Below are 21,507 nucleotides of genomic sequence, written 5' to 3' on the forward strand. Positions count from 1 at the left end.
TGCTGATGTGGGGGTCTCTTGGCTGTTTCTTCCACAATCGGACACTCTCTTTGTACTCATTTGGGGGCTCCCTTGGGCTGGGAGGCTCTGGACTTTGATGCCAAGGTCCAGCCCTAGCTGCACCACTGCTTGAGATGCTTGAAAAGGAAGTTGTAGACCAAAGACCTTTGCCTGCAGGGTGCTTCCTGTTCTCTTACATGAAATACATTCTTCCAGCTGCAAGCATGCATTAGTTCATAGAAGAAAAATCCTAGAACATGGAATTCTCCATATATTCAGCAGCTCCTCTAATTCACTGGGATCAACTTTCAAAGTGGGGATGCTTAAATGTTTTTCTCTTACCTTGGTTTTTTTAAGATCTGTTGGTATCTGTATTTCTGCTTTCACCCACTCATTGTTAGTTGTTGCACTGGCTCTCCACAGCACCACTTGTTCATCCTGACAGGTATAAGACACATATATGTTCATAAATTTACATACATATTTATAAATGTGCATCCATTTTATCTATGGCTTCTGTCAAACCACTTAAGTTCAGCCTTCCCCCAGTCTGATGCCCTCTAGATGTGTTGAACTCCAACCCCCATCAAACCTGACCATAGTCATGCTGGATGGGGCTGGTGGATGTTTTGTCCAAAACATCAGCAAGGCAGCAGTTTGGGAAAGGCTGGCTTAGCCAAACTTTCTGAACCATAATCAGCCTGTCACTGCTGCCTGGAGAAACACGGCTTTCTGTACTTCATTGCTGTGTTTACTGCTCTGATTGCATGGACTCCAGGGAAGACAAGACATTTGCAGTAATTAGGCACAATAATTGAGCAATTATCAGGAGATATCTATGTAAATGTAAAATAAACTGCAATGGAAAGTTACAAGGCAGACAAAGAGACAAATGTGGGGTGGTTTCCCCGCATGAGACAAAAGGTTAATGGGAATCTACTCTGCCAATGCTCATGAAACTTTGTTTAGAAAACAGCACAATCTTATGAATTTCTACTCAGAAGTATGCCCCATTGAATTCAATGTGACTTACTTCCAGGAGATGAAGTATCTCTTTTCCTGTGCCTTACACCGAATCGTGTGCCCCAAACACAAGCCCTAAGCTTTTCTTTTGTATAGGTCAAAAAGAAGCTAAGACCATGGAAGCCAAAATAGCCAGAGCAGTTCTAGCTGTGCCTCCTTCCAGGCCAGGGTGAAGAAATGTGGATCTTATAAGAACTGATTTCACTACAGGGTTGCACGAGAGACAAGAGGCTAAGAAGCTGCATAGATCATGGAAAGAAATATCTAAAGCTGAGAGTTTCTTGGCAGGACCAGGATATGCCATAGGTTATATATAATTCTACAGGGTCTCCTGAGGTGGTGCCTTAAGTTGGAACATAAAGTACAAGAAAAAAAGGAGGCACTGGGCAAGGTTCCTATGATATCAGCTCTGGCCTATCCAGAGGGCTCAGATTCCCTGTCAATCACAAGATGGTGGTGTACACACCAATTCTCTTCTACAATGGAAATGTTCTCTGGGGCCTAATGATATTGCCCATTATGCTAAGGCACACTGGGCTAGGTCTTAGTCTCAGGACTCCGAAGCTCTTGGGTCAAAGTTTCTGACAGTTCAAAAAGCAGAAGTCTTATTATATATTTGGTGGCATTGCTGCCAGTATGGAATGGAAAAGAACAAGTTCTCTTTGTGCCCTGTCAGCTACTTCAATTTGTCACTGTTCTCTTAAGTTTCATTTGCAGGTTGAAAAATCAGCCCTGCCACAGTTTTCAAGGATTTGCTGCTCTTAAGGCAGCAAAGGATGGTGCTAGTTTGTGTAGTATATAGACTAATTCCTTAGGAATGTGACTTCACAGTTCACATAAACTCTAGAAAAAAATTAATTGGATGGAATGAAGCTATTCAGTAGTCAGAAAGGGTCAAGCTCAACCCCATTCAAGAGGTGAAAACTCCCCCTCTTTGTTATAATACCTCCAGGTCAGAAAGCCTAATTTTGTCTCCGTTCCCATCACAAAGGCTTGGAAAACACTTTCCACTCCTTCTAGGAAGAAAAAGTAAGTAATTTGGTAATAGATCATCTAAGTGTCACTGTGTTCTGAGCACTGCCCTACAGTTCATCAGCTCCATTGGTTTCCATCCTCAAAAAAATGTTCCGGGTACCTTTGTGGCTCAATTTTTGGCTGCTTTTTTGAAGGTTCATTTGTCATCAAGAACTCTGTGCCATAGGTTGTGGGGTTACATTAATTCCCCTAACCTCAAGATTTTGATCTTAAAACAGCAACAGCAACCTTGAATGCAGGGCAGCAAGAAACAGGGTGGATAGTGGATAAATGCTAATAGCAACTCTAGCTGAACCCCCAAAGCAATTGTATTTTGACTGGGGAAAGAGTATAATGACTGAATCATTATAGGCTGCTGCAAAGAAAGGTCTGAGATCTGATAATGTATGCTGTCAAAATTATATTTGAGTATGTATATTAATGCCTATTTTCAGTTAATTGATTTAATCTCTGTGCCAAGTCTTTTAATCTCTTCCCTACTTTATTTACAAAAATTGTGCCTAATTGACCTATGATTTTGGTTAAGTACTTGGAGAAGAAGAAGAAATAATTTTAATAGAATTCTTTTGAGGCCACAGGATACATTGAACACATGTGACTTGCTGGCATAAAGCACTTAATTTGTTTTTGCTTTGTTTGTTTGTCTGTGGAAATGAAACTCCTAACTCCTGACTTGCAAACCCTTTCTTCTAGCTTTTTTGCCTTTGAACATACAGGCGTAATTTAGCTGGTGAGCTTTTTTTCTATCATTTACTCTTTTTCTACCACTTTTTCTCCATGCCATAGAATTCAAAGATTTCTTTTGACTCTGTGAGCCAATTTACATGTTACAGCCCCACATGCAAGTTGCTGGGAGGGAAATCCATATGGTGGGTCTTCTGCAAGGGGAAAGTAACATCACCTGCGACATGGATTTTCTACAACACATGGCGAGCCTCCATACTAGTGCCACATATTCATTAGAACAAAGGAAAGTGCCCTGTATCAAGTCAGATCAACATTCCATCTACTTCTGTATTGTCTACATTGAGTGGCAACAGCTCTCTATGATTTCAGACAGGAACCTTTTCCAGTCCTGCCTGGAAGTGCAAGGATTGAACTAAAGATCTTTTACAGGTAAATCAGATATTTACCAAGGAGTTTCAGCCTCTCCCAAGTTTGCCTGAATTCTACAGTTCCCCCCGGCATGGGATTGAAATGTCCATCTCCTGTTTTCTGGGTCAGTGCTCTGTCCCTGTGAAGCATTCTTCACAGTAGCTGACAATGATGTGCAGGTACTCTATACAATGTGAAAGATCTATATAGTAAATGGCATGGTATGCTGTCAGCTCCTTTGTGAAGCTACTACAAAAGCAATGCAGGAAGGTGGTAGACAAATGTATTCTTCATTGCCTCTCTTTCGATTCTTCTGGAGAAGGATAAGATCTATGTCCTGACTCCAAATATCCTTTCCCTGGCGGATGAAATTGATGAAATATGCAGAAATGGCTAAATTAACTAGTAGAATAAGAGGTTAGGAAGAAAGAGTTTTTAAGGAAGATTGGAAAAGATTTGCAGAATATTAGAAAAAAACTATTGTAAACAAATTAAGGCGTTAGCAGGATTAGAGTAAATTTAGCAGTATAAAGTTGAGACAAAACTGAAAAAGGAAAGAATACAGATTGATTAGAATATGCAGTGGAAAAGGGTAACTAAAACGAACTATTAAAGGGGAGGGGAAAGGAAGTTGATGTGAAATGTATGATATATGCTTTGGTGAATGTAAAAGTCTGTAAAATTAAGAAATTGTATTTTAAAAAAAACCCAAATACCCTTTCCCCACTACTAGGGGTGTTGTTGTTTTTTTCCATTTTGAAAAGAATGTATGAAATCATTCAGGGAAACATAACACTGAAGCCTGCAAAAACAATTAATCCTATTTTTAAAAAGTGTTTGTTTCTGCAGACAGGTTCCACCCTTCCAGCTTTTCTGCTGGAGCTTAGTATATTATACCTACCTACTGAAAATGCACAAAGAACTTATTTAAAACAATGTGCTACTATTCAATGGTTTCTATAAAAGCTTTGTTCCTGTTCCTGGAGAACTGGATGAATAATAATAATAATAAATTTTATTTATATCCCGCCCTCCCCAGCCAAAGCCGGGCTCAGGGCGGCTAACAACACTAAAATAGTGCAACATTATAAAAATTAATTAAAATCAAAATTGATGGCAACCATAAACTAAAGTTTTGTAAAGATTGCCAAAGGAGGGAGTCAGGCTGCGCCCTGACCAAAGGCCTGGTGGAACAGCTCTGTCTTGCAGGCCCTGCGGAAAGATGTCAAGTCCTGCAGGTCTCTTGTGACAGAGCGTTCCACCAGGTTGGAGCCGCAGCCGAAAAAGCCCTGGCTCTAGTTGAGGCCAGCCTAACCTCTCTGTGGCCTGGGACCTTCAAGATGTTTTTATTTGAAGACCGTAAGTTCCTCTGTGGGGCATACCAGGAGAGGCGGTCCCATAGGTATGAGGGTCCTAGGCCGTATGGGGCTTTGAAGGTTAAAACCAGCACCTTAAATGAAAAAGAAAGGGAGATTGGGCATGCACTGCAAGAAGAAGTCTGTTTTTCTGTCTGAAGCTGAATTATATCCACAATTTTTTACTTACCGCATCAGTATAAAGTACTGCTTTAAGAACGCTGTTATCCACCATGGTGTAATGAAACCAAATATGGCAGTTTTCACCAAAGCAATGACACATTGTGCCATTCAGAGTTGGGCTTTCATATGATGTGTTGATCCACTTATAGCGGCCTGAAAAAGAATCTCTCCATTAGTTCTTCTAAGAATAAATGATTGGTTCCTTTAATATTGATGATGATAACAATGATAACAATTTATAGTAACCTTATTTCTAACCTACCTTATATCAGATGATCTCAGAGATAGGTTACAATCCATAAAATGACAACACAAAAATCAGTACTCATTAATAATTATAGCCAACATAAAAGCCATTGCTCAGCAGTAAGAATCAACATAGTTAGCTCAAATGCAACTGCAGTTCATGCTGCCAAAATGCTTGGTGCCAAAATGAAGCCAATGAGGACTGGTCCCCAAGGGGAGGCCATTTCGCAGCCAGGGTGCTACAGCAGATAAGGCCTTCTCCAGCATCTCCACATGCCCTACTAAAGGTGGAACACAGGTGAGAGCCCCCCCCCCCCGAGATTTTAATGCCCAGGTACGAGTATGTGAGGAATGGCACTACCTCAAGTATTGAGGTCTCAAGCCATTTAGGGCTTTAAACACGAGCACCAACTTTGAAATCAGACCAGAAAAATCCTGGCAGCCATGGTCCAGAGATGGCTAAAGTGTGACTTTCCAGATGTTGCTGGTGTAGACAGTACAACCAATGATCAAGGATAATTGGAACTGCCATTCAGCAACAACGGGAGGGCCACATATTAGCCGCCACCACCATAGACTTAATGCTATACAGGCATCGCGTCTGCCCAGCGGCCAGTGTGTTGTCTCCATTGTAGCTTCCGTTTGAAGAAGTCCTCAGGTCCTTCCACCCTCCTAATATGGAGCAATCTGCTTCCATTCTCTATGAGTTTCCACAAATGATTTATACTGGAAATATAAACAAATATTTTCAAAATAAAATGTTTTCAGCTTTTAAAAGGCTGTTTTTTCTGAAGGAAGTACCAAAGGAGGTGAGATCTAATCAGTGTAAGACCCCTGAAGTAATTCCATAGCAAGGCATATTGTGCAACCAAGTTGCAGAAGCACATGGGTTTACAGCTAAAGCTGTAATTTCAGATCTTTTTGACCTTTTGCTCCCGATAACAGCATTTCTATGGAGGCCTAAGAGAATGACTTGTGTCCTTCATATTCTCCTTTAACTATCTGAAATAAAAAGAGCAGACATCTGTTCTTTTAAAAATATATGATCACTTCTTATTCTTGAATCATTGGACTATCCGGCTATTTTCAGAAGCTGATAGTTAAAATCTTCTAACACTTCACCCTTCGGCTTCTGTGAATATCATTATGGATGGGAAATATAGAGCTTGTTCTCAGAACAATTTCTATCAAACAGAAAAGATGGCCCTGTAACCAAATGGGGCAATGGCAAATTCTAAAATGAGGTCAGGCATTTCTCTTTTTCCTGCTGATCTGCTGTGCATCGAGTCATTTAATTTGACCTTGGCACTAAAGTACACCGGATGGCGATGCTAATTTGAGTTGATTGGCAAGGCAGGAAAATTTTAAGGCAGTAGTATCCCTGGCTTTCTGGCATTTTTGATCATGTGGCTCGCTGACCTCTTCTTCACTTAACCCTGGTTCAAACAGAAGTTCAGGGCTCTTCTTATCTACAGGACAATCAGTGTCAGGTTGGGAACATTTTCACAGCTTCCTGCTACTGGAGATTCATAGTTTGTTGATATGAATTTTGAGATAGTTTCTCATTATTAGGGCTTAAGCTCCAGGAGTGGTTGTTCTTGTGTAAACCACAGGCCCTCTGTGCTGCATATTTCTCTCTTTTTCCTTCATGACAATTTAGGGTGGCCATTCATGCAGTACCAGCCCCCCGAAAAAAGAGGCCACAGGTCTGCATATGCTAAATTGTACAAACCGCTCTTCAAATAGTGGGCTGTCCTCTGTAAAGTAGGGCACAAGGCTACCCTATGCCTACTGCCCAGGTTGTAGAACCAGGGCTACTAGCAGCACACCAACATGTGATTCAGAACATTGTACAAAAGAAAATATTGGGTGGCTACAACTGACCATGTCCTATATTAGCATTCAACATATTGTTGCGCATCACCCCAATCTCTGAGAAGTGCAATATTCCAGGGATTTCAGGTGCTTACCCAGGGTCCATGTTTCCTTTTGGAAATGAGCCACAGTGAAGACTGTGGTGTCTTTATGATATACAATTTATTTGCACAACTATACAACCTGAGCCTACGATGGAGGGGTTCCTAGCATCAACACCCCAAGAGAGTGTTGCTTCTGCCATAGGCAGGACCTTGGATCCAAACAGACATAAAACATCACACTCTGCTGCTTTATTTCTCAGTCACATAACTCCTAACCCTCTAAGCTCCAGCTTTATCTGTTGAGGAAGAGGGGCCCGACTCATTTGCTGTCTCACACCAAGCCCCTTTCATCCTCTGTTTTCTTAATGGCTCATCTCCCAGACTATCACCTCACTTAGGAAACTTAGTCTGGCTTAATCAGCTTTTGACACTTGCGGATTCCAGGGGATTAGAAGTGTCTAGTACACACCTTACTACACATGGGTCTGATTAAATTCTAACACTTACTGACTCCAGGAATTTAGAAATGTCTAGCACCCATGAACTCATAACAGTATTGTCCATGTAGGTATATGGGAATCTGCTTATTTTTACTATCTGGCAATATAGCAAGGGTACTTTTACCATATACCTGCTACCAAATGAAAATGGGGAAAGCAGGGGTGCAGTAAAATTATTCTCACCATGCAGACTGGCTTCTAGATATTAACTTCCCATTGTATGATTGCAGCACATTGCAATATGAGACCTCAGGCTAAATGATTACGATTGCCATCCATGCTGGTGTATAACATTGCTGTCATTAATATTCCCATGGTAGAAAAAAAAAATGATCACGTGAACAGATCAGCTGATCCGTTGCATTTAAAATGAGAGTTCTTTAAAGAATGAGAGTTAGAATGAGAGGTCTTTAAAGGCTGAACTACATGTTAGGTTATTTTTTGGGGGGGCAGAGCAGGTACTATACTGAAATGGCCATTTGTATTGGAAGGAAAGGCAGTTGCTATGCTCCGATGCACCATGTTCTCCCAATCTGGGTTAGGGCTCTACACCAATTCCCTGCCAACACCCCCCCCCCTTCCCAGCTGCTATTTTCCCTTAAAGCTCCTATATGTAGTTTGACCATTATGCAAAGAAATAATTTTCTTAGGTACTGCAAATAACTTATATGGCACTGCTCTGGTTCGCCAGAAGCAGCTTAGTCATGCTGGCCACATGACCCAGAAGCTGTCTGCGGACAAACGCTGGCTCCCTCGGCCAGTAAAGCGAGATGAGCGCTGCAACCCCAGAGTCATCCGCGACTGGACTTAATGGTCAGGGGTCCCTTTACCTTTTTACTCTGATCTTAACACCAACTTCAGTGGATATAAACAGATAAATGCATTGTCTAGCAAAGACTACGCACAGCAACAAATTAACAAAGTAATTCTTTGTATGTGTATTCAGAAGTCAGTCTTACTGAGTTCAGGATACCTTAATCCGAGGTAAATGTGCACAAGACTGCAGCCTAAGACAAAATAGTGGTTCCTGAATAAACACAAATATTCAATGATAGTAGTAAGTTCCTCTGCACTCAGGGAATAGGTTGATTAATATGGCATGGGTATTAATAGGGATCCCCCCCCCCCGCCAATTTCAATTTCCTTTTTTAGCAACTTGAGATCAAACAGCTCAAAGACTGTATCTAGGAGAAAAGATTAGATTTTATTCAAGCAGGTTTTTTAATCTCACTCGTTTGTATGCATCTGTGTATCAAAAGCCCTTGTTAGAGAGTTATGCTTTGAGACGGCTATATCCTTGAAGCTCACTAGGCACAGGACCTTGCATCTCATTTTGGAGCTGTCAGTAAACTTTCCCTTGACAATAATTACCACTTTAAAAAGACTAAGTTTACAGGTCATGATGAATGAATGCTATGATAACCCAGCATGCATGTCCAAAGGGTAACATTCTAGGCAAGATAACATGAGCCAGATTTTGTAGGTGAACTCACAACAGAGCACTTAACATGTTGCAGCACTCAGGCGGCCACTGAGAAATGCTTCCACATGGTGAGGGGTCCCTACAGTGGGTGAACGTAAGGGGCTCGGAACATGGATTTGCCTTATCACTTGGGAATTCCCTAGGCTTATGGAAATACCTTTTGCCCAAAAATGATTTTCACGTGAGTGCTTCTCAGAACTTTCCATGTGAAGAGATTCATGATTAGATGTACTGGATTAGGGAATCTGATCATTTAAAAGGCGGCAAAGAGAGAATATTCTGCAAACCAGGGCTTATGCTAACCTCCATTGAATATAAAACAATATTTGTATTGGCTAGTAAAGACTGGCTGATTATCCCACTCTTTGTCTTTGGCAGCATTATGAGGGACTGTGAGAAACACCATGGAAAAAGACTAAGGTGAAACTATGAAACTCCCTTGTTATTTTTGTTTAAGTAATCTTGTTATATTTATAGTATTGAAATGTAGTTTTTTGGGGGATGTTATTATATTTTTGTTTCTCTAAGTTATTATGAAATTGTTTCCGTAGTGTTTCTTTGGAACACATCCCTGTTTTGCTGCAAGCTGCTTTGAGCATTGTGTGTGTGTGTGTGTGTGTGTGTGTGTGTGTGTGTACAAAAGTGCCATACAATTAAACTGAAGGAAGAAAGATGAATGAATGATTAGACTGCTGGAGTGAGACAGAGCAGACCCAGGTTCAAAGCTCACCTCCTTTCAACATAATCTATCTCACAGGGAGTCATCTCCACTGCCCTAAACTCACTTAGATGAAAGGTGGGATCAAAATGCAATAAATAATCAATGAAACAGCTCCCAGAAACATTTGTCATTAATTTTATGTAATCTGCATTAATTGGGTATTTTTTGACATTACTGTCAAATCCTGGCACCCAATGAAACGTGTGCATGTTTAAGGGGCCTTGTTTAATGTAGGATAAGTCAAGCCAGTGTAAACAGGAACTGAGCAGGAACAGCAAGCATGCACTGCAGATATTTGAGAGGATATTTATTTACTGAGACAATTCATGGGTGTTACTGCACTTGCAGGTGTCAGGTTAGCAAGCCCTGGCATAGACTGTGGGATAGGCTGGCAGAGATGGGGACAGTGGCATGGTTTAGCTCTTTCCCTTCGTATGATTAAAATCACATAGAGGGAGATGTGTGAACAGGGCTATGGATAAATTTTAATATCAGCGTCCTGTACAGCCATGTGAAAATGCTGCATAGACTTCCACTGGTAAATAGAAATACATTTATTCATTTGTTACACTTTCGGATTTTAAAGCAACGCCCTAAAGTGGCTTGTGTTTGATACAGTTTTGCTCTAAGGTTGTACATTCAGATGCAAGGAATTAAACATTTCTAATTTTCATACCAACTCATGTTACATGTTCTCAACTATCAATGAGCAGTGAGTTTAATCTAATCACTTATGGAGAAGGCAGAAAAAACAATGTATATATTTCACCAACTTAGATTTGGGGAATGCAGTCTAATCTGCAACGGTCGAATAATCTTAAATAGCTGGGCTTTGTTTTTTTGTTTATGTTTTTACAGTGCAAAGGGAAGAAAATATTTGCTAAATACAACACTAAACCAGAAGATACTCTCTGTTGGGTGATTAAGATTTTTACTACATAATTCTATATGTTGCTAAAATGATGTGCTTATTCTGAAACTCTATAATTGTCCACTATATTTGCAAACAGCTAATAGGAAAGAAAAATCCAGTAAAGATACCAATTATAACAGCAGGAAAACAACAATACCGAAAATGCTATAAACAAACAGGTAATAGATCTTTTAACGTTAGGACAATTAAACAAGCGGCCGGCATTCTGTTCTTTAGTCCAAGGACTCCTTTGATGCAAAGCTCATCCATTTCAATAAAGTTCCAACTAGTGCAAGTGCCATAAAACTCAAGAGTTTAATAACACAGAAAATAGAAATCACACAGCTAGAAAAATATTAGTCAAGGTCAGGAAGAGAAGTTTATTATATGTATGAGTACATTAAAAGACTCGCAAATATTCTATAATCAATTTTGTTTCATGAATACTGTTGTCCAGTTGCCATCGTGATTTAATTTTATGCTCACTATCTATGTGGGAGGGGGCTTGAACAAAATTAGAAAAGAAAACATTTTCTTTGCAAATCTCAACTTCAGCAAGCCGCCTTTGAGAGCGGTATGTGACATTGAGAGGTTTTTGTGGTTTTTTGTGCTTGAGCTATAAAGCTGATCTCTGCTATCCATTTATCTTCGGAATAAATAGAAGGGAAAGAAACGCTTGGTGTCTGAGCTATCATGAGTGAGACTGAACCACCTGAAACCGTGGGGTACATTCCAGAAATTATGATGTTTCTATGCATCTTATACTTTTCTGACCTTAAAGTGCTTCAGCAGTTATTTTAAGATGAAACACTGAACTATATATGAACATATAAAGCTGCCCTACACTAAATGCGACAGTTGAATCTGAATGGCTCAGCATTGCCTGCTCTGACTGACGGCAACAGAGAAACCACAGATAAGAGTATAGGATCTTCTCTGTGCAAAGAATATGTTCTAGCGATCTGCTGTGACTCTTCAAACTTAGTTCTGTTTATTTTAATAATGGTACCTGTCAGGGGACTGCCATTAGAATGGGGGGGGGGGGGAGGCAGCGGAATACCGAGAGCCTCCAAAGCTTCTGAGAAGCAGCTCCACGTCCAGCAGTGGAGAAAGCCACACTTCCAGTGGAGCAGGGGGGGGAGGGGATAACCGAGTGAAGGGAAGGTTCGAAGAGGCTTCTGAGAGCAAAAGCACCTCACCTAGCCCAGCCGGCCAGGAGGCAAACACGCCGCTTCCGTCACCCTGCTTGTGCAGAGGTTTGAAACGTAAGGAGGGGAGGCGGAGATTTGGGGTGTCCAAGTTCTTATGCTGGGGGAGAAACCGGAAAGGGGCACTCCCAGAATCTGCAAGTGACTGAGACAGACATGAACTTTGGGTTTCTGCACTGTACATAGTTTGCACCAATAAAACCTGTAAAAGACATTTCATTTATTTATTTACGGCTATTAGCCCATAAACCTGTAAAAGACAGGTTCTGCCTGATTACTCACAAGCAACCACCACCAGGCCTGACTGTACAGAAGCTACTTTCTAGATAAGGATGCAAAAACATATCAGCTCCTAAAAATATAGAGATCATGGACACAAGTGAAGGGAGCAAAATAACATGAGGCTAATTCACTTCTCTCTCCACGTTTAGGCCCTTCCTTCCTCAGCAAGCCTTCAACAACACTACACTATGAACCTAAGGAGGAAGAGAGAAAGATCCCACGCAAAGGATTTGGTCTTGGGCCAAGACAATTCCCTACAATGGATCTGCAGGCAACATGTATGGAAAGCAAACTCACTCACATATCCTTTTCACAGCCAAGGCTGGGCAGTCACTGCTGCAGCTCTTCTAAAGAGCAGAAAGTCTCCCTAGATTCCTCTCCAGCTGGAAAGAGTAACAGAAGTTGCAACCTAGGAATGGGATAAGAATTTAAGGAAGGGGTACTCAACTATGTGAGAATCCCTGCTCAGAATTCATACCACCTGCCCTCCATCACCTGCTGCCAAGATTAACTGGAGGGCAGGGTAAAGGTAAAGTACCTTTCAAAGACAACAAAAGGAAGTATAATAAGAATTAATTACAATTGACCAATGAGCAAACAAAAAGTGGAAACTGAACAAGGGGGAGCCTTGGCTATCATACCTCATACTCTGAATATGTTCCTTTCATTGAAATTTCTTATCTTTATCTGCAATTTTTCATTCAATAGTCATGAAGGTTCTTCTTTATATATATAAAATGATTACCACAGGTTTCACATCAGCTGACAAATGCATATTTAATTCATTTTTATTACCATTGGTGTCATTCCTTCTATCTTTCAGAAGAACAGATTTTAAGCCACGATCCTCTAATTCTTTCACAGGAACCCAGGAATCATGTTCTGCAGATGCATCGGAATTCCAGTCACACACGTGAATCTTAAAACTGCAGTTCTGTTGAACTGAATGAAAGAACAATGTGTTACTCTCCTTTAAGCTAATTGAATCTCACATTACTTTCATTATTGGGAGATTCATTGTTCCTTCAATTCCTCATATTCCCTTTCTTTGGGCTCCCACATAAAGAAAATATTCAGGGTGCCCCCTGAATCTGTCAATATGTTGCGGGAGGGATTCAAGCACATACCAGAATTTTGGAACTGCACATTCAAAGTCTGTTGCCCCAGCACAAAAAAATGAGCTTTTACATTTTGGAAAGGTAGGACAAAATGCATTGCAATGTGTGGGACGAGCAAATCATTAGTGGGAGGAAAAGCAAACACCCCACAAGCAAATCAAGGTGAAAGCTTGTTGTCATATAATTGCCTCTTAAAATAATCAGAATATATGCTCAATAAAGAATGGTTGTAGTCTATCTACCATATAAGCTCTTTGGCAAAAAAAAATTAAAAAAAAAATTGAAAGGGGGCAGGGTTCTGGCAAAAATGGCTTTGGCAATCCCATCCGCCACTGAATGCAATGGTTTTGGCTATACACGATTTTGGCTTTAGGCGTGAACCTTGGAACATAACCCTTGTGTAAGTTTATAGGTGCTGTTTACAGAGGTGGTCCCTATCAGTTCAGCAGCATATGACCATGTAATAAAAATAATGTAGACTGAGCATTATATTGAAGAGATAGTTTTATAAATTAATTATAATAAAGCTATATTCAATAAATCTTACAGCAGAATCCTCCACGTGTGCAATTGAAAGGGGTGCTGGAAGGATTACTGAAGTGCTCTTGATCTGGAACTTGGGTCTTGACTTCACAAGCATGGTCTCTCTCCTTACACAGTGAAGTATCTGCTAAGAGCAAGATCAAAACTTTAAGAATAAAAGTTGAGATTCCTACATACAAAATCATTATGATGGCTACATTGAATTGAAGCTTGGTCACTCAAAATCTCTCTTTCGGTTTTTCAACTCCGCAAGTAGGAACAGTTAAGATCCAACCCATCAGGTAAATCAGTTTTTCACAAGGCACAGCTGTGGAACAATGGAAAAAGCTCTTGGGCTCAGGGGGAAAGCGTGGATGAGACCTTTGAATATAACTAAGTAGCACTGCTTTTTAACAAAATCAAATAATATTCTGGATATGTTTAGGTCATGCACTTGAGAAATAGACATACAGAGATCTATAAACATGAATGTTCACGGGGGGGGGGGGGGGACTGCAGCAACAAGGGAAGAACCCAGCTCTTTAGAGCTATTGGAAGCAGCACTACTTGACAGGGAGGAATTGAAGAAACTTGTTTTCACCCTTTCTGAAAAGAACGTAGTGTGAAAAATAATATTAATTTATTGAATTTCTTTTGAATGGAAATAAAGCTACATGGAAAGGGCTAATAATCACATTCACTTACACCATTCCTCCACTCAACACTGCAACCTCCCATGACCGGCTTTTTATTTTTAAAAAGCCAAGACTTTGGTATTCGCATTTGGATGTAATGTGTAGCGTAACTTGCCCCTGTGGGGCCCAGAGGCATTTCAAGTGAAATGAAAATGGCAGGTGTAGCTGGAGCTTCACTGCACAGAACACAACTGCCACACAAAGATTTTAAAAGGGTAAAAGGGGGGGGGGTTGCAGCTGTGGGCATTAGACTCAGTATTCCCACACTAAGTGTTGAAACTGGGACTATTTGTTGTCCTCACCATTTCTTGCTGTCTTGGGCAGACATTTGGACACCCACTGCCAGACTGCTGAGCCTGAGACCAATGCCCTGAAGTTTGACTTGAATGGTACCACTATCTAATGCATTAAACATTTTTAAAAAACCTTCTGTATACAAGATTGCCTTCAGACAGCTTGAGGACCGGATAACTCCATACCATCCAACATTTCTCCAATAAAATAGGGACATTCTACCATACCCTCCAACATTTCACCGATGAAAATAGGGACATCCTACAGGAAAAGGGACATTCCAGGACCAAATCAAAAACCGGGACAGCTTCTCTAAAACACGGATGTCCCTGGAAAATAGGGACACTTTGAGGGTTTGCTAATGGCTGCTTTGCATCAGCAGAATGGACTTTATACACTTTTACTGTGCAGGGCATCAACTTTTTTTCTGAACTCCTTACCCACCACAGTCCCCCATGCCACACAGCAAGCAACATTTAAGAATTGGAGGACCCTAGAGAACAACATGGGATACCACAGTAAAGCCCACAATAAACAATGGCACTTGGCAAAAATTGGGTTGTCCCATTGTCCTCACCCCCCCATCTTATTGAAGCAGAAGCACTAATGCAAGGCCACCATGGATATAACCTGAGAAGAATAGCAATTCCCTCCCCCCCCCCAGCTTCACAAGCTTCTTGACAATGAATACTGTGCATTGCTCTACTATAAATTAATTTTGACAACTGGTGAAGCCAGAAAAAAAGAAGAAAAGAGAAATGATCAATAAATCATTTGAAATGAGAATTGCTTCAGAAATAAATCAGGGTTAGTAATGGGATGTTTATAATAGATCTATAACAATATTCCAAACTTATTTGAGCCGTTTTCTTGTAATCCTTACAGTTGCAAACATTGTCCCCTCTGGGCTACATGGCTAAGCACGGAGTAGCCAATGTAGTCGTATTACTTTTTTTCTCTTCTCCAAGGCATTCTACTTTAATTTTACTGATATGAAAGAATCAATGTGTCATTTGCCATCTCTAAGTATCACACAGAAAAGATGAGCTCGTTGTGCATGCTAACTGCTTTGAACAACAATCCATATCACAGAGGAATGAAGCATAGAGAGGCCTGTCTCGTGGAAAGTCAATAAGGACCACACTTTATTATTTGAATTAATTAATTACATTTATATACCACCCTTCATCTAAAGATCACAAGGTGGTTCACAATATAAAACATAAAAAATGCATAACATAGTAAAAAACAAAACCAGCAACCCCAGCCCCCACACATTTTAAAATACCATAGATTATTTAATTAGCCAAAGGCCTGGGAGAAGAAGAATGTTTTTGCCTGGCGCAAAAGATATGTAATGGCGCAAAAGATAGGTAATGAAGGTGCAAGACGAGCCTCCCTGGGGAGAGCATTCTACAAACGGGAAGCCACTGCAGAAAAGGCCTGTACCTCGGAAGTCGAACGGAATCCATTCCGGAAGTCCATTTGACTTCCGAAACATTCAGAAACCAAGGCACAGCTTCCGATTGGTTTCTGATTGCACAGGCATGCCAGAAACAATAGCGGAAGTACCGTCAGACGTTCGGCTTCCAAAAGAAGTTCGAAAACTAGAACACTCACTTCCAGTTTTTGATCGTTCAGGAGCCAGAATGTTTGACTCCCAAGGTGTTCGGAAGCCAAGCTACAACTGTACTTGTGTTGCCACCCTCTGAACCTTTTGTGGAGGAGGCGCATGAAGAAGGGCTTCAGTTAGTGATTTCAGGGTCAGGGTTGGTTCATATGGGGAGAGGCAGTCCTTGAGGTAATAATTTCTTCTACACTACTACAAGATGAACATGCCCTTGAGCAGTAGGACTCACTTTTCTATTTTTCTTGGTAGTGCTAAAAGAATAGGATTGCTTTTTCAAAGTTTTTGTTTTGATGTCAAAATTTGCAGGTTGAATGAAATAAAGCCTTTTGTCAAACAGCTATGCAAAAGACAAATGTTTAATGCATGTTCTACAAACTAATCACAATTCAGAGCAAATTTTATGGGTTGTATTCAACAGTGTTGCTTAGCTCAAATCCAAATCCAAACTCTAGCTGATGGTAAAGCTTCCATTAGCAGATCTGGAAAGAAACAATTTTTCAGTTATACCTCCTCCCTCTTGCAGCCTCACACCCCTGGCCCAGTAAATCTGCTCCAGAAGGGTCCCCAACTCTCTGGAGCAAATTGAGGCTATGGGGGCTGCGGAGGTGGGGAGAGAATGGCCAGAAAAATGCTTTCCTCCCAGTTCTGCTTACAGAAGCAAAGGGATGGCACAATCCCTTGTTTTACCAAGCCTCAGGGAAGCTTCCCAACTTTACTGAGCTAAAACTCAAGCAGAAAGCAGATTCAGTTTCTGAACATCAACAAGAGTTTGCTTCCATGTTCTTGGCAAGGTCTGACAGTATTTCAATTGTAGCCTTATGAGGCTTTGACCTCGGGTGGGAAAAATATTGCGCCCGGGAAAGGGAAAATGGGAGTCAAGGAATAGTTTCGGAGAAAAAGCTTTATTTCTACCATCCATGAACTGGTAGAAGGAGCAAGTGTGATAACTCACAAAAAGCATGCACGAGTTCACAGTCATGCGCACAGAGTATATATTCCCCTTCTAGTTCCCTCCCCTTTCTCCTCCCTCAGGAGTCCTGCTCATAAGTTCCTCTGAGCATGAAGAGAAAGCTGTCTTGGGACTATTGGACTCTTGGCACCCTTCCCAGGAAAGGGGAGTGAGAGCCAAGGGGTCGAGGAGCCCTGGTGGTTCAGCATGTCCAAGATGTTGCAACCGAATGAGATAAGATTCAGTTCTCAGGCCTGCTCTGACAGAGTCTATTCATTAGCTTTTTGAAGCCTTCTTGTGCTGATAAAAGTAACGGCTTTTCCTATGTACCAGCATCTTGTGAGAATCCACAGAAAAGCTGTAGCTGTGGATTTTTAGAAGACAAAAGGAATTTTGGACAGTTTTGAGGCCTGGTGTGATTATTGAGTGGGGGGGGGTAACTTCGGGCCTAGGTGGGGTCAGCTGTCCTCACCTTCCTTCACAATAATTGTTGAAGTAGCAGAGTTTTAACCATTTTGGATTATGCAATTATACTGAAAAGGCCACCATGTAAGATACAGGGGCAACCCCCCCCCCTTAGGTGCAATCAACTCGCGTTTGACCACCTATATGTGCGAGGCCGAGAAATAATTTAATAATTTAATTCAAACCTGGAAATGGAAGGAGAGAGCTGGAGAGTCCTTGCGGCTCACAAGGAGACCTCTTAGGAGGCTGAAGAGGACATCAGTGAGGGAGCAGGAAGCCCTGAAGAGATCTGAGGTGCAGCAGTCTTTGTTTTGGCTGCTCAGGCTACCCGCCTAACAGCTGACATGTGGGGTAGTGTAACAGCAGCAGCCGCTTTCCCATGCATCCTCCAGCTTCCAGCCAACCCAGAGCTTCAACTCTAGATATTTTTGTCTGGGTTGGCAAGAGAGTGGAGAGAAAGCTGGAGAAGAGTGGGGGGGCAGGCATTTGGAGGCTTTTTTAGAGGGTGCTCCCCACTTTATGGGTTTCCGGTCATGCATGTGGCGGCCCAGAATGTAAGTGACAGAGATGCTTGTACAATAAATAAACCCCTCCCAATCTCATGTCAATTAATTGTAACTTAAAAACAACAACACCAGAGCTAGGCCAAAACCACAGGACAAGAGAACATATTAATAGAGAATAATATAGGCCTTGGGCTGAAACTTGTCATGCAGCAACAGAAGCTAAGAATTAAACTGAAAGAAGCAACAAGGAAGATTGTTGAAGACTGCAGGCGGGTGGGGGATACACTGGAGAGTCTTAAACCTAGGCATATGGGAAATTGCCGAAGCATTGTGATAGGAAGGAGCCAGATGCAACACCAATTATCTGGAGAGAAGCAAATTAGGGTGAGCAGGCCTAGAACAGAATCTCAAGGGTTCTTGAAAAAGAACAGTACCTGGAGTGGGAAATCGCTAATTTAAAGAGTGAACAGCATTTCCACAGAAGCCATATCTTGCAGATGTGACACACCACAGCAATTTCACATATCTGATATCTTATTATTCAGCTCATATATACTTGTTTCCATCATTCTTTAACAAGAGACAACTTGCATATGTGAATCAGTCATTATAAATTAGTAGCATAAAATATTGCAATGGATCCAAACTACAAGAAAGAAGATTCCACCTAAACATTAGGAAGAACTTCCTGACAGTAAGAGCTGTTTGACAGTGGAATTTGCTGCCAAGGAGTGTGGTGGAATCTCCTTCTTTGGAGGTCTTTAAGCAGAGGCTTGACAACCATATGTCAGGAGTGCTCTGATGGTGTTTCCTGCTTGGCAGGGGGTTGGACTCGATGGCCCTTGTGGTCTCTTCCAACTCTATGATTCTATGTCAATCATAGAATCTTAAAACTGGAAGGGACCCAAGGGTCCTCTAATCCAACCCCCTGCAATGCAGGAACCTCAGCTAAAGCATCGATGACAGATGGCCATTCAACCTTTTCCCAAAAAGAGCCTCCAAGGAAGGATAGTCCACCACCTCTCAAGGGAATCTACCTTTTCAAAGAGAAAGCCAACACTTTCATCAAATATTATGAACATATATACATCTGCCAATCTCCCATTCCCACCACCCTTCTGAGTAATACCCCTCCCCACCTTCTCACTATATAGAAGGATCTGGCAACTTCTGTTTCAGTGTATCTGAAGAAGTGTGCATGCACACGAAAGCTCATACCAAGAACTAACTTAGTTGGTCTTTAAGGTGCTACTGGAAGGAATTTTTTTTATTTTATATATACATGAATGAGTCTTGGGCAGATGCTTTATACCGAGTCAAACCATTGGTCCATCCAACTTACATTGTGCACATTTGATTGATTAGGGTTGCCATATTTCAAAAGGTAAAAACCAGGACATCCCGAAAACTGTTGAGCGTTTTTTAAAAAACAAAAACACACACCACCCCACTGGCAATTTTGGAAATCCCCCCCCCCCCGGACATCTATTCTGCCTTTGAAATCCTCGTAATATCTGGGAAAATCTGGACATAAGGCTGCCCTAGATTGGTGGTATCTCTCCAAGGTTCAGATAAGAGCCTTTCCCAACCCCACCTGCAGATGTCAGAGGTTGAGTCTGGGGCCTTCTATATGCAGAGCATACAGTCTACCTCTGAGCTACAGAGAAAAAATGTTGATTCACGATAAATCTGAAAAACTGAAAACTAAAAAAGAAGGAAAAATCTACTTTGTGTTCTACAGTGCCCAGACTAGAGCTGAAATGAGTATTTTTAATTATTCAAAAACTAATCTTTTTCCAATTGTATTAACATTTTTAATATGATATTTCAAATTCATTCATTTCACATGAAAAGTCAAGTGGTTTATATTTGCTAGTGTCTCTTTAATATTTTGGTATCATAAAGCATCATAAGCTATCAGCACTTACATATTATCAGGAATTATATACCATGTAACTTTCAAAGTCACCGAATACTAAATACTAATGTATGGTGGCAATCCTATACTCACTTACTTGAGAGTAAGTCCCATTTAACTAAGTAGAGTTTCTTCCAAGTAGACAGGTAAGTGATATATGTTAGTTCAATACTGTGAATTACTAAACACCATTACACAGCAGCTATTAATCATAGCTAAATCATTGAAGCTAAGCTATCAAATACTGTCAAAAGGCATAGAAGAACTATAAAATATCATCAATTATCAGATAAGGAAATTTAATACTACAAATATTCAGCAATTATCTGGAAAAGATATGACACAAAACATTCACAGATAATTTTCAGAAAAACTTGGGATGCATATTCATTATAGTTTGCCTATGTGAACTCAAAATGGGTTGTGATAGGGACCAAGAGCTTACATATCAGGAGTCATTATCAAACAGACATTTTCCTATGCATATCAAGCAAGATTGGGGAAATGTTTAAATTCTCAAGATAACCTAGAAGAGCAAGGCAGAGAAAGAGAAATATCTGTTGTAAGAGCAGAGGTTCTGTTTAAAGTCCAAATCTGCTATTACTTCATAGGGACAGAATTAAATATCTACTTCAGCTCTTTTGTACTTTTTATATCCTTTCTTTTTATAACAGATTGGTCTCTTTAAAAAACATTTGAAACAAGATAGTAGGTTTTCTAAAAGAATATTGGCAATAGAGTGGGTTGACAGCTTTTTGAACCCCTGCGGTGCCATGAAATTACAAGCTGCACACCTGCCAAAATTCCTTCTTCTATACAACTACTGAAGATACAGACATAGACTCTTGCCCTTTGTTACATCTATTCACTCTAGCAATTGCATCCATTCAACCTAGCGGCAACTAGCCTGAAACTCAGTTTCTGAGGACCACTTGACACTTGACTTTTCATACTCAGGCATGATTATCCACACACAAAACACATGAGTGGCATTCTAAGGGAGCATTCATGTACTGTTAGTGGGGGGGGCGGGGGGCGGGAACAGACTGCACTTCGCTACTCAAAAAGGATGAGCAGACTTATAACACATGAATGCGACCCTCTCAACAGACACAGCAGTTGTATATTGTGTACTGAAGGACCCATATCAGGCTATGAATATTGGGCATGAATATTAGGCACAAGATAGAAAATGTAATTGTGGGGGGGAAAGAACCCATTGGAGGCCATTTTTGCTGGTAGTGAGGAATACTCCCTGTTATTAGACAGCAACAGCATCGATGTGATCTCCATCATTGGACCAGCAGAACACAGCTGATTTCCCATGGTAAGCATAACGTCATTGGGAGTGGCTGTCTCTATTGTGTTATGCCATGCTCCCCATAGTAGTCATTGTGTGTTCTGCCACACCCCTTCCAAGGCAGCTGTTTTGAGACTGGCATCCCTA

General features: G+C 41.0%; 1 protein-coding gene across 1 annotated transcript in view; it reads right to left on the reverse strand.

The window, feature by feature from the left end:
- The window catches only part of MALRD1 (MAM and LDL receptor class A domain containing 1), a 226,792-nt gene that overhangs the window by 191,259 nt on the left and 14,026 nt on the right, over window positions 1–21,507 (reverse strand). Inside the window, exons 6-9 of the mRNA XM_083467342.1 lie at window positions 13,629–13,751; window positions 12,759–12,905; window positions 4,699–4,844; window positions 343–438 (exon numbers count right to left, since the gene is read on the reverse strand). Of these exons, the coding sequence (XP_083323468.1) occupies window positions 343–438; window positions 4,699–4,844; window positions 12,759–12,905; window positions 13,629–13,751 (512 nt within the window). The remainder of the gene's footprint in view (window positions 1–342; window positions 439–4,698; window positions 4,845–12,758; window positions 12,906–13,628; window positions 13,752–21,507) is intronic.

This window comes from Podarcis liolepis (assembly GCF_965112155.1).
Source record: "Podarcis liolepis genome assembly, chromosome: 12".
Taxonomy (NCBI): domain Eukaryota; kingdom Metazoa; phylum Chordata; class Lepidosauria; order Squamata; family Lacertidae; genus Podarcis; species Podarcis liolepis.